This window comes from Protomyctophum bolini (genome assembly GCF_963924005.1).
Source record: "Protomyctophum bolini genome assembly, chromosome: 5".
In the NCBI taxonomy this organism is placed as follows: Eukaryota; Metazoa; Chordata; class Actinopteri; order Myctophiformes; family Myctophidae; genus Protomyctophum; species Protomyctophum bolini.
The window spans coordinates 32,914,536-32,927,965 of record NC_137866.1 but is presented as its reverse complement, the minus strand read 5'-3'; the positions used below and the strand labels follow the sequence as shown (position 1 = coordinate 32,927,965).

Sequence of the window (13,430 nt, the reverse complement as noted above, 5' to 3'; positions counted from 1 at the left end):
TCAATGACTTTTCTGTTTGCATGTAAACACATTCTGTAACCAATTAAAATGCACTCTGTTACTTTATCGCACAATGGCATTGGCCGTTAAACAACCTCTAGGATCATCTGCTGCCTGTAGCCACCGCCCACGTCTGCTTCTAGTGCCGTGCAGTGCGTGCAGTGCAAGGCTTTCAGTTTGGCAAAGTTCAGTTGGCAACTGTGTGGCAGAACATTGTACGTGGCGGCAGGGAGAGGCTCTGCAACACTGCTGCAGCGGGCTGTGTTCAAACCTATTTTCTACAGTCTATGGTTCAAACACTTGTGTTTTTGGGGACATCATGTCGTGCAGGACGTCGTTTGGGACACTTGGCCAGATATGGCACAACAGTACCCGGTCCCTCGTTATGAGCGTGGCGTCAAGAGGAGCTCATGAGTCCACGGGAACAGCACTGGAACATGGACAAAAGCATCATGGAACAAAAGACCGTAAACAAAGTCCCTCATCATCCATCTCCAGCGTTAAACCTCCCATAACACCCAGACATGGGCGTGCAAACATCTCTTACGCAGCTGCACCCAAGTTTGACACAAAAACTATGTTATGGGCAAAGTACAATGAAGTGAAACGACTTGTGCACGGTAGGTGTTTGCTTGTTTCTATTTGTTTGTGACGGACGTATTGTCACGTATAGATGTACGTGTTTCCACATGGTTGCATTCCAACACTTTATTTCATTTTGTGTTTAAAGGTAGCCTACCTTTTTGGTGTTAGAAAAAACAGACTATCCAGTATCCGGGCAGTCAAAGGTAAAAGGAGGAATAGCCTTTATTTTATTAAAAGGCAACTTAACTGCCAACGTGTTTCGACCATAATGTCTTCATCAGGGCTTAATGAGAATAGTATTCATTTCGTTTTTGTTATTCTAAGAATACAACAAAACGAACTCGTATCACAAGAGCAAGGCTCAATGCACGTGGTGTGGGTGCCAAACAGTTATAGTAATACACAGGTAATTGCATATTAGACATGCATATCATTATCAATCAATCAACCACTCTGAAGCTCCACAGCTCCTACATTTCACAGTATGCCGAAAGCCGAATGGGTAACATTTCATATATTGGTGGTGTCACTGGTGTGGTGTTTGCCAGCGAATCTTGTAGACCAGACCCATTGCAAATGCTGCACTCTGTCGTCAACCCAAGCCATTCCAGCCTATCAAAATGGGCAGGGGTGAGGTGGGTTCGGGGTGGGAGGCCAAGTAGTAGCCTGCGGCCTGTATAACCAGTATGTTTTGGGGAGTCTGGACCAGAGCCTTGGTCTGGACTAGCCTTTTTTAAGGGGCTTTGAGGTGCTGTGGTACAGAGGTAACCTGACGCTGCCAGATGAGGGCGGTATTGCGGAAACATATTCCCCAACACAACACTCATCTGGGATCTCTGACGGAGTTGAGCCCTGAGTCAGATCTGCTTCGTACCGAACCAATCAGCGTGAGCTAAAGGCGGGATGCGGATGTGACGGTATATAGACACGTCGATATGATTGGTTGTGTTTGCACGCCCACACGGTGATAGACAGACGCTCCCATCCAATCATCTACCATGTATCTTGAAAAAAAGGAACAGCCCCGTCATCGAATTTGCTTCCGCGATCCCAGATCCAAATAAGCTGTGAAACAAATTTGTGTAGCAAGCTTTTTGGATCTGGCAGCGTCAGGTTAGTACAGAGGTGCATACTCTAAGAAACTCGAAGAAACCTTGTACAAGCTGGGCTGTGTGACATACCATTTGGCGTATTTGTAAGTAACCACTTTGATTTAGGCTCTAATCCCTTTTGGGACCCTATTGTATTTGGGATACAACTGTACCCCACAATTTAAATACAGAAAAGGTAAAACAAGGGGCCCCAAAGGGGCTGGCTCTGCCGCTCTAGACTAGGGTACATGTTTATAATTGTGCCTCAATAATTAAATGAATCAATCACTTAAAACTTTTACTACAAGTAGTAGTTATATTATTTTCTTCACCACATATCTGTGCCAAAAATAGCTGGTCTTCAAGCTCACAACGCATCAAATGTATTTGCATGACAAGTCTTCTGAGGGATTCTTTTTTGTTTATAGCCTACAATTTAAAATCACTTGTGTAGCTCAGTAATCGCTTCTTTACATATTAGGGCAAAATACCATACATTTATTGAGAGAATCTCAGCATTAACTAAAATGTTTTTTTCTTCTTTTTTTTTTACCCACTGCACCTACCGATCCCCATAGATATCCTTCCACCAGGTGTGTGCAAAGTGCTCAATCCTGCTACCATCTTTGCCAACAACGAGGTGGACTTGGGGAAAGTGGACATTTATGGTTTCGATTATGATTACACACTGGCCCTGTATTCAGACGCACTGGATGCAATGATCTACAACAAAGCTCGAGAATTCCTTATTCAACACTACAAGGTTTGCAAACAACTTTACTACAAAAATGGGATACATAATATGTTAATTAGATCCTTTTTTAAGATGATGTGATCTGTTTTGGTACCATCGTTAATGAGAACCACATGTATTCAAACAGTATCCGGAAGGAATCGGCAACTATGATTACATCCCAAACTTTGCTACACGTGGCCTTCATTATGATATTGAAAAGGCAAGTAATACATTTTTACTCCTTCACATCGATGCCCCCTTTTGTGTCACAGCCATTTATGGGTCGTCAGACTATTGGGGTGTCGGACTATTTGGGTTGGGTGTCGGAATAACGTATTCCCCCTTATGGAGTTTGCCCTACCTGATGATATAATGTGCTAAGTTGGTGCCACACATTTTAAATCACTCCTTAAAATGCCTTCTAAAACCTAACCTAAGGTTTTCTGAAAACCTTCAAATTCACATTCACTGAAGTGAGGGGCGCTCTTATCATCATACATCGCATTCCGTGCTCAGCCAGTCAAATTATCACAAATGTCATTCCGGCCAATCACTTTTGGCGTCTTCACTTTTCTGCCCTCACTTTTTAATCCTCAATATGTACCGGTACTTTGCTCAGCCAATCAAATCATTGCTATGGGGTGATCAGACGATGAAATCATCATGTTTGTGTTCACACAAACGGACAAAGCTGGGCCATAGGAGTGGCTAGTGCCCTGCAAAAAACGTATGTTGCTATATGAGACACAGAAGTAGCTCCCGGCATGAAAGGTAAAACAACGACACAACGTATAGGTTACACCAGGTCTAAATGAGTGCATGTACACCCTGGAAACTTGAAAATGTATAAAACTATATAAACTAACAATGACGATATTATTGGATTCTGTCTTGTAGGGTTTGTTGCTGAAAATAGATGCATTCCATTATATCCAACTGGGCACTGTATACAGGTGTGTGTGTGTGATCGTTTATTTGGATAATCTTAAGTATTTGTTGACTAGTGTAACATATTTTAGTAGTATCTTGAGCATTCAGACTATAGTGACTAGATGGATGGATACATATTCAAGAGGAATAATCATTTCCACAATATGCTATTTTCCCAGAGGACTGAAACCTGTCCCTGACGAGGAAGTGCTACAACTCTACGGCGGAACGCAACATGTGCCATTGAAACAAGCCAGCGGCTTCTATGGCAAGGTACCACTTCCTCTCATTCAGAAGCATTTTGTCTGTGCTGTCAAATGTCACTCAAAACTAGATGCAGAAATCAAAAGAAATGGGTGAATGTTCATATTAGGGATTGCTAGTTATGCTACTGAAGTTATGTAATAGTATTGTGATGTATAGTAGCTGATTATCTTTCTTAATATTGCAGTCCCAATATTCTTTTCCTAAATAATTGAATCCCTTTGTTGCTGCTCCAAATGTATTGGCCTCTGGCTTTATTGTCCCTCTTTGAGCCTGATGGCTGTAGAGATTGGTTGTGCTCTATTAACTTTCGTGACAAGACAAGGAAAACATGCGACAGTTGAGTTTCCCCCCACCCCCACCCAACACTGACAGGCTCTTCTAACTGTCCTCATCACCTTTGAGTACCTTTGTATATAGATGTAGTCAGCAGTTTCTGAAAAGTGAAAGTCGTTAGAGAATTGATTATGAATCCAGATTGCAAAATGTTGTTTAATTATCAAACTAAAGTTATTACAAATGTGTTTTAATGACTATATAGACTTTCTAAACAATGTTATTTATTCCCTCCCCTCCTCAACTCCCACAATAAAAACATTCATTTGTCTAACTGCTTCTGGTACAATGAAAGTGCTGATTGCATGACTCATCAGTCCCTTGCATGATACAATGGATCTACTGTTAAGACATGCCCAGAAGAGGGACACTAGGGTAGCTATGGTTAACATATTGGCTATCATCAGACTAGTTCTCGTGTGTGTGTGTGTGTGTGTGTGTGTGTGTGTGTGTGTGTGTGTGTGTGTGTGTGTGTGCACCTGTTGTGCATGGACATGCAGGCACAACAGGTTAAGGCCCAGGCCACACGTATGTGGATCTTTTGTTAAACGCACATTTCTTTGTGCGTTTGGGCCTTTCAGCCACATGCAAACGGCGTTTTCCGACACTCAAACGGAGGTTTTTGGAAACGGATAAATAAGTGAAGATTTTCGAAAATATCCGGATCAGTGGAGCTGTGTAGTCATGCGAAACGGAGCTTTTGAGAAACGAAGGCTAAAGTCGTTAAAAGAAGAAAGCAGAAATCTTTTACTGATCTTTGACTTTCTCAAATAACAACCTAAAACATGAACTTTGGGGAAAAATAGGGTGTTTGAGCCGGTGGGAGAGTTGTCCGTCTGGTAGATTAATCATCAGGAAGCACCTGGATTCTTCCTACGATTGTGATTACTTACCATTTTTAAACTTCGTGACGCTTTGTTTCTACCATAGGGACCCATGATTAAGCAGTACATGGATGTGTTCGCACTTCCGGAGATGACTCTACTTGCAACTGCCAACGAATACTTCATATGCAACAACATTGAATATGACCCTGTCCATCTCTACAAAGATGTTTCAGTAAGTCTTATTTACCATCAGACAGACTGTTAATCCTATGTAGCTGTGACACAATGATTATGCCAGCATAATCATGGGTGAACATGATTTTATTCCATACAAAAAGTTTGGAACTAAAAGATTATTTTCTTACCACCTGACTTCCTTGTAAAACAGGCTAATGTGCTGCCAACGGCAGTTTTTTCCTCTTTCAGCGCCTGACTCTTTCCCTCTGTGGTCTCTTGTTACCCCTTTGACAGGAACTGGCAAGGAAGAAATGGGTCGTGGCTGTTCATGCTTGCCAAGACTTGCACATTAGCTCTTAATCAAGAACACAAAACAACTCAAACATTACTCTGCTGGGCCTTAATTGCAGTGCATGACATTTTGTTCCCTACTATTTGTGAAAGGCCTTTTACTGCGGAGGGTTTCAAAGTGGGAGCCGTTAATTCAATACGATTATTGGCCCGTTAAACCACCAAATAATGGCCCTATTTTGGGGCATGTCATTATTGTTGGCCTCTGTACCCAGGCATCTATTTTCGTTCGCATTCTGCTAAAAAATAAAGCTTGTGGAAACGCAATGGAATATCTGGCATAGGAAGTTGGAGACAGTCAACTTGTATTTCGCTAACCAATAACTTTTAAGTGTGAATATTTTGCGATATATAAAGTTGGAAGCACACATTGTTGAATCAAATGATCAATGTTCTATTCTATTGCTCACAGGACGCGATTGGGATGGTACATATCCAAGGCTTCATGTACAAGTGGATTATGCAGGATTTGGGTAAGAATAAGCTCATGTTGACATTTTTTATACCTAACTGTATCTCTTTAGGAAATATAAAAAGTCTAAATTGGAAAAATGTATTTTAATCCTTTAAAAGATCTGAAAAAATATTTCAAATGAAATATGAGATGTTGTATTTATTTCTACCAGCGGTAGTGATTTGTGATTCATGGTTTGTGATGCTTTTCTGTTCTCTTCTGGCTTTTACAGAGAAATATATAACGCATGGAGATAAGACGCATGCAGTGCTGGACCGCTTGGCCAGTAGTGGGAAGAAGCTCTTCCTAATCACCAACAGCCCCTTTAGCTTTGTGTGAGTGACCCTCTTTCATTGGTACGAAAATACATCTTTTTTATTAAATCTATGACATACGAACTAAAACTGCTGCAAATGTTGGGCTTATCTGAAGCCCACCACACACCGTCTGCGACCGTGCGCGGCGCGGCGCGCCTCCGCGCGGCGGACGGAGCCGGTGTGCGTTAGGTTCATTGAAAATAATGGAGGCGGATGTGCGCGCCGCGCGGCGCCGCGCGGGGGACGCAGCCGGTGTGTGTCGGGCTTAAATTTCCTTCAGCTCGGTTCAACAAGTCAGCTCGGTTCAACAAGAAAATATTATCTGTTGGTAAACAATGATGGAATGCTCAAGTAACCCAAAAAGTAAAACTGTTAAATTGTAACTTGGATGGACAATAGATGGCAGCCTTCCAATGCAATGAAATAAATAATGCTTCATGATGTCTTGCTCCTCTTATAGAGACAAAGGGATGACGTACATGGTAGGTAAAGAGTGGAGAGACTTCTTTGACGTAATTATTGTTCAAGCTGACAAGCCCCATTTTTTCAACGACTGCTACAAGTAAGTTCCATGACCATCGTAACATGCTTTTAGAAATTATCATTTAAACCGGATAATCGTAACTCTTACTTTGATTGTAAGAGTGGTTATCAAGGTTGTGTGTCATGAAGGAGGTAAATAAAATAATAATAAACTTATAGAGCACCTTTCATGACATAAAAATGCAGCAGAAATGCCTTTACAAAAATCTATTAAAATAAAAATAAAAAGCAGTGAAATCTGCAAATCAGTGAGTACATGGATAGCAACAGAGAGATAAAAACTCAGCCAAAAGCAAGGGTAGAAAAAGTAGGTCTTCAGCTGCGTTAAAAAAATGTCTACAGAGGCTGCCTGTCTAAGGCAGGGGTTCTCAACGTTTTTGGCTGGGGACCCCCGGATATTCTTTGGCCATGTCTCGCTACCCCCACTCCGCCCCCCTCCACACCCCCAATACAAATTTACCACTACAATAACCATAATAGAGCAAATACATCATATAGGCCTAATCATTAAGTAAAGTTAATGCAGGTACTATGTGTACTATGTAAACTCTTAATTTCCATTTCCAGCCATCCAGTTGCATTTTTTGTTTTGTTCGTGAAAATATTCACGGTCATGGAGGTAGGAAGGTGCAAGACCATTGAAAGCTTTATAAAGCAATAAAATTATTTTTTAAATCAATCTTAAAAACAACCAGGAGCCAGTGTAGAGAAGCTAAAACTGGAGTGATATGCTGATCTCAGTTTTATTTAAAACTGGCTACTGCATTCTGAATAAGTTGTAGCCTGTCAGTTGTTTTCTTTGGCAGGCCGTTTTTTTTACATCGACAGATGGGCTCTGATTCGCGCAATGTTTCTAAGATGGAAAAAGGCAGTCTTAGAATATTGTTTTTTCTTATTATAGTTGTCTGGTTATTTTGTGCTATATAGGGTTTATTGACATGTTTTTCTGTAATCTATGCAACCGACTTTCATGTTAGAAAGCATTTTGTGAAGAGGTGTTGGAAAGTAGTTGAGATTAAACAACTTGTATTTTATCATTATTCTCATGATGAGACCACTTGTTTGAGGGTCATCATGTTATAAGCATTGTCATTGTTGTCTCAGACCTTTTAGACGCTTGGATTCCAATGGTGACCTGCAATGGGACAAGATCAAGAGCTTGGATAAGGGTCAGATTTACAAGCAGGTGATTGCATTAGTGTCTATGAAAGATTGTATGGAAGGAAAGTAATATGTTTTCTATTGGTTGTGCTTACACTAGAGACCAGGGTGGAGTTTTTCTTTCACTCTGATTCCCTTTTGGAATGAGTGTGTGAGTTATTTTTAGGATCTAAGTAGATCAATTAAAACCACTGACTGGACATTTTAGACCAGCTGGTGGTGGGACTCAACTGGTTATCAAACTATGGTACTTCCCACACTACGTGGTACATGAGTACACTAATGGAAGTAGTGGTGCAAAAGAGAATCTCCTATAATGGATTCAAAATACTACTATAAATGGAAATATAACCATGATGCTATTGTACTTTACCTTGGGTAAAAACAAATTGTGGTATTTGGAAAGCCAAAAGGTTGAGATTGAATCACTGCTCTACCTACAGTATATCAGTGACTATGTTCATTCATGGCTATGCATGTGGTTGTATTGCATTGTCTTTAATATCCCTGTAAACGAGTCGCTCCAATGTAAAAGCAATGCACAGAAATCTAGCTCTAGATGTGTTAAATTGGTGTTAAAACTATAGCGGTCAAGAGGTGTCCACACATCCAAACATTTCAACAGGCGCTTGATCAAATGAGGTCAACTTAGTCTGTGAACAAAAGGAGAAGGTCTGCAGTCTGCACACAGTCTTAAATGCTCCCAAAATAATTCATTACCAGAGCGGTCAGATAAAACACAACATTTCGGCCTCTGTGGCCTTCATCAGGTATTATATTACTAACTATACGGTTTATAAGTGTTTTAAAATGTGGTTTAACTTTTTTCTAGGGGAACCTTTTTGACTTCCTCAGACTAACGGGTTGGCGAGGGTCCAGAGTGCTCTATTTTGGGGATCATCTGTACAGTGACCTGGCAGTGAGTCAACGTTTTGTCCATTTGGTGTCAGTGTGTCAGCTGCATACTTTGGATCGCTATGGAAACAAATCCCGCACCTGTGATTTATATAAACTGATCTGAGGAGTAGATTATAAAACCAGACAATTGGAGTCACTAACCGTTTTAGGTTTATAAAATTATAACCTATTACACTGGATGGCTGCACTCACCATAATCATTCACTATTATCAAAAGTAATTCATGTAATTCAACACATTCTCGGTCTTTACTCAAATGGATTCTGCTTAGATGTTCATTACTGACTATTATTTTCATTATCTCCACCAACTGTGGGCGGCACCAGAGATTATTATTAATTTACAATGACAACCTGGTAAATGTTTGCTGGTTTCATTACACCAGTGGTTCTCAAACCCTTTCATGTCAAGGACCCCCAAATTGACACTTATTAGCCTGCGGACCCCCATTTGAAAAGATATGCCAGGGAGAAGAGAAGATATTCTAAATTTTTCTTAACCAATTTTTCAATTACCCACAGTTTGACATGCATTAGGCTACGGATCCTCATTTAATGGCATTTCTATCTCTGAGACCCCAATTTATATTGTAAAAATAGTAAAAACTATGTTAATTTAACTCCAAGATAACAAATAGAGTCAAACAGACTCTAGGGTCCGTTTGGTTCCATTTGTACACTCTACTGCTACTCTCTGAGTACAGACCCATAAGGGTCCATTTAGTTCCTAATTATACTAACAATAATTTAGCTGGGGACCCCCTGGAACTCCCTCAAGGACCCCTGGGGGTCCCCGGACCCCACTTTAAGAACCACTGCATTACATAACTGTGGTTTTGCAGGACTTGATGCTTCGTCACGGGTGGAGGACTGCGGCCATTGTACCAGAGTTGGAGGAGGAGACAAGGGCTGTGAACACACAACTGTACGCATTCAGTCTGACCTGGCTTCAGGCCCTTACAGGACTATTGGAACGCATGCAGGTACATCCACACATTTCAATATATACTGTTTCTATATCAATGGCTCTCAAACCTTTTCATGTCAAGGACCCCCAGAATTTTATGTATGCGGCCGGCAACTAGAGTTCTCATCGGATTTCTAAATGTACTCTCTTTCTTGTGCAGGTTCACCATGATCCAGAAGCACAGAAAGTTCTGGCGGAATGGTTGAAAGAAAGAGAAGAGCTTCAGTAAGTTCATACCGTAGGGCAGAGTTGTGGACTTTGAGCCTCATGATTTGGACTCCAGTCACAATTATGGTGACCACACACACACATCTTTCAGAAAATTATGAATCAGCTTGACATAAAGGCGTGCCAGTCCGTTACTTGCTTGCGAAATGCCTCATGGGAATTGTAGAAACGTCTGCAAATGTCCAAATTACACACGGGAGTTTTTAGTAGTTGTCCCTTTAATGTCAGGGTAAAGAGAGCAGGTAAAGAAAAGTAATGTTGATCCTGCACAGCTAGTAAATCACTTGCCTTCCCAAAAGTATATACCAGGAAAACACTTGCTCACAATAAACAAAATGTGAACTATACCTTAACTGGACCATGTGAAGTGCAGCAACTGACCAAGGAAGTGGGGACAGTTGGTGGATAATCAAAGTATTGCAGATCAACACTTTACAGCACAGTGTAGGCCTGTGTTCTCCTGAAACTGGCCCAGGTAACGGCCAAAAGTAAAGACAAATATTGCTGTAAAGTCCTTTGTCCACCAATCAGCTTTGAGGTGAGTTTAGCCAGGCAGGGGTAAACTAAGCGGTGGACATTGCTCTTGTCTTCATGTCTTTCATGTGTTCTGCGTACATGGCTGCTGGGTCGCAAGACAAATTTCAGTGTGAACTGACAATAAAGTCACTGCATTTATTGAACTCCGAAATAAAGTGATTTAAGAATTTGACTTTGAATTATGACTCGAAGAGAGGAATTTACCTCCTGTTTTTTGCTTCGCTTGACAGAGCTGTGACCAAAAACCTGTTCAACCCTCAATTTGGCAGCATCTTCCGAACGTGCCACAATCCCACCTACTTTTCACTTCGTTTGTGTCGCTACTCTGACATCTACATGGAATCCATCAGCTGCCTGATGAACTACGACTTCCCCTACACCTTCTACCCGCGGCGCACACCTCTGCAGCACGAAGCCCCGCTGTGGATGGACCAGCTCTGCACCGGCTGCATGAAGACACCCTTCCTAGAGGAAATGACACAGATTCGCTGAACCCTTATTTTATTTTTTACGCCAAACAAATTTACTAACAAGACATACACATACATACAAAATAAACCGATGACAGTATTAGTACAGGTAATAATAATCTTTACTGTCCCAAACATATGAGGTCCCCACTGTATACAGAACCATCCTATCGGCGAGTTAGATACACTGAAATCTTCTGTTATGCACACATTGCACAGTGCCTAATTCCTATCTCAAAGGGCTCTGTTCCTGGCCCGGCCCACACCTAGCCACTATGAGGAAAAATGGTACACAAATCCTACAAATGGTCTCCTGAATAGATTATGGATAACTTTTTTTTAAAGATTAATTTTTCTTTTTTGCCTTCATTGATAGGTTACAGTAGCTTGACACTAGGAAAGGGGGAGAGAGGAGACACGCAGCAAAGGTCATCAGGCTTGGGACTCGAACCCACGACATGGATTACCAGCCTAGGTGCCTGGACCACTCAGCCGCAGCCCATGCCAGATAATAATAATGGATTAGCTTTACAGAGACAATGCTGTAAACGCACAATGGAGCGTTCAGGGTCTTGTTACTTGTGCAAGCAGAGCGCGCAAGTACTAGTTTCGCCCGGGACTCGTATGCACCGTCCCAGCCGTCCCGACAATTTTGATACGTATGCACCGTCCCAGCAAATTGTGCCTGATACGACAGTGGTGCCAGATTACATACATGTACATAGGAGCATTACCTTTAATCCTCCGAACACTAAAACATATCGTCATTACGTCACCATCGAAAACCAATTACTCTCTGGCATTGGGTCCTTTAATCCACATCTTTATTACGTCATCATTGAGAGCTAGTTATACAGATGTATGTAATCTGGCACCACTGCCGTATCAGGCACAATTTGCTGGGACGGTGCATACACATCAAAATTTGCGGGACGGCTGGGACGGTGCGTACGGCGCAAAGTAACCACAGTATACCGCTAATCAACTTACAAATTACATATACATATACATAGTATATGTATAACTAGCTCTCAATGATGACGTAAAAAAGATGTGGATTAAAGGACCCAATGCCAGAGTGTAATTGGTTTTCGATGGTGACGTAATGACGATATGTTTTAGTGTCGGCACCACTGCCTTATCAAGTAGTCATTACTGAGATTTAACAGTTTGTAGCGGTCGAAAGTACTTGCATGCTCTGCTTGCGCACTAGTAGGCCATTTATGGCCTACTAGTGTGCAACAAGCAAGTATGCACTCGACAGAGTGCAGTTCTAGTTGATAATGTAGCCTATGCATGCTGTATGCACAATCATAGACTGTAAAAAAAATATGGACAAAGCGTTCCCCGGGTCTAACATGAACGTAAAATGAAGCCTGTCAGTCCTTGAATTGTAAGTCGCCATCTTTCTAGATCCGTTTGGGCCCAGCTGGCCCATTGGCTGGCCCAGACAACGAGGCGGGACTTCCCCCCTTCTTCTTAGTTGGTTTTTATTTTGACTCGAGTGGGTGGGGAATCCCGATCATAGACTGTAACGGTAGCCACGCCCCTCAGAACATGCGCGACTTTATGGTAAATTTTTTTATAAATGGGACCATAATTTTCCAAAAAGAATATTATGACATTAGAAATTAGACTTTAAACTAGTGACTGGAAGCAAAAAGTATTCATGACCATGTTTATTAAGGTAATACAGTCTAGGTGAAGTTGGGCCCAAATACATGGACTTCTATGGGGCTATGGGTTTTTTTGGGGGTTTTTTTTAGGTTTTTCTTTTGTAACTGGAATTGTATGTTTTTAACTGGTCAAAACAAATAAAGTACGAATTTATTATATACATTGTATTTTGTTGCTGTCCGGAAGAAAGCACCTAACAAAATAAATGTTCTCCAAATCGGTGCTGTTGAACACCCTTGCCTTGTGTTGGTTAAAAAACCAATTGAACCAATGAAAAGTCAGAGTTAAAAAGCGCTTCAACAAAAACCTATTAACTCCACTTGAGCTGGATGTTTTTAAATTTCCTGAAAAATGAACATTTTATATTTAGTATTGCCTCAATCAATGCTCATACTTTATGAATGTACGTGAGCCACCTGTAACCTAACTTAATCTTGTTTTCCTCTTAAATATTTCAAGTGTGCATTTCCACGACTAAAGTGGATTTTCTATGAGTTTATGTGCAAGTATGAAGGAATAGAGAGGTTCCAAAGTTTTATCATTTAAGTTTTTAAAGTAAAATATTTAAAAAACTATAAAACATTTCAAAATAAAATGTACAAGCACACGGTAAGCTAGATCTTTTTTATTTATTTTTTACAGATCTCCAGAAACCATGACTGGAGACTGGAACACATTTTAATTATGATAGTATTTAACATTAACATGGTGAAAAGCTCTACAATTGTGGGCTTAGTGTTTTGATGTTTCAAACATTACAAAAGAGACTAATTGAATCCAAACACCACTAATATAAATGTTAGACTAATTGCATTGCACTGAGGAAAATTTAATGGGAGCTTAGTTGTCATTGAGATGCAAT

General features: G+C 40.9%; 1 protein-coding gene across 2 annotated transcripts; it reads left to right on the top strand.

Annotated features, from left to right (window-relative positions):
* The first annotated feature begins 213 nt into the window (after positions 1–213).
* On the top strand, positions 214–12,700 carry nt5dc2 (5'-nucleotidase domain containing 2). 2 transcript variants are annotated; one of them, XM_080763115.1, is made up of 14 exons: positions 214–620; positions 2,255–2,439; positions 2,558–2,632; positions 3,310–3,365; positions 3,522–3,615; positions 4,873–5,001; positions 5,710–5,770; positions 5,984–6,086; positions 6,529–6,630; positions 7,716–7,797; positions 8,605–8,691; positions 9,532–9,672; positions 9,817–9,881; positions 10,652–12,700. In XM_080763115.1, exons 1-14 carry the CDS (start codon positions 320–322, stop codon positions 10,911–10,913), a joined length of 1,743 nt encoding a protein of 580 aa, XP_080619241.1. In that variant the 5' UTR covers positions 214–319; the 3' UTR covers positions 10,914–12,700. The 2 variants fall into 2 exon arrangements, with proteins under 2 accessions (XP_080619241.1, XP_080619242.1); XM_080763116.1 differs by lacking the exon at positions 6,529–6,630.
* Positions 12,701–13,430: the final 730 nt, after the last annotated feature.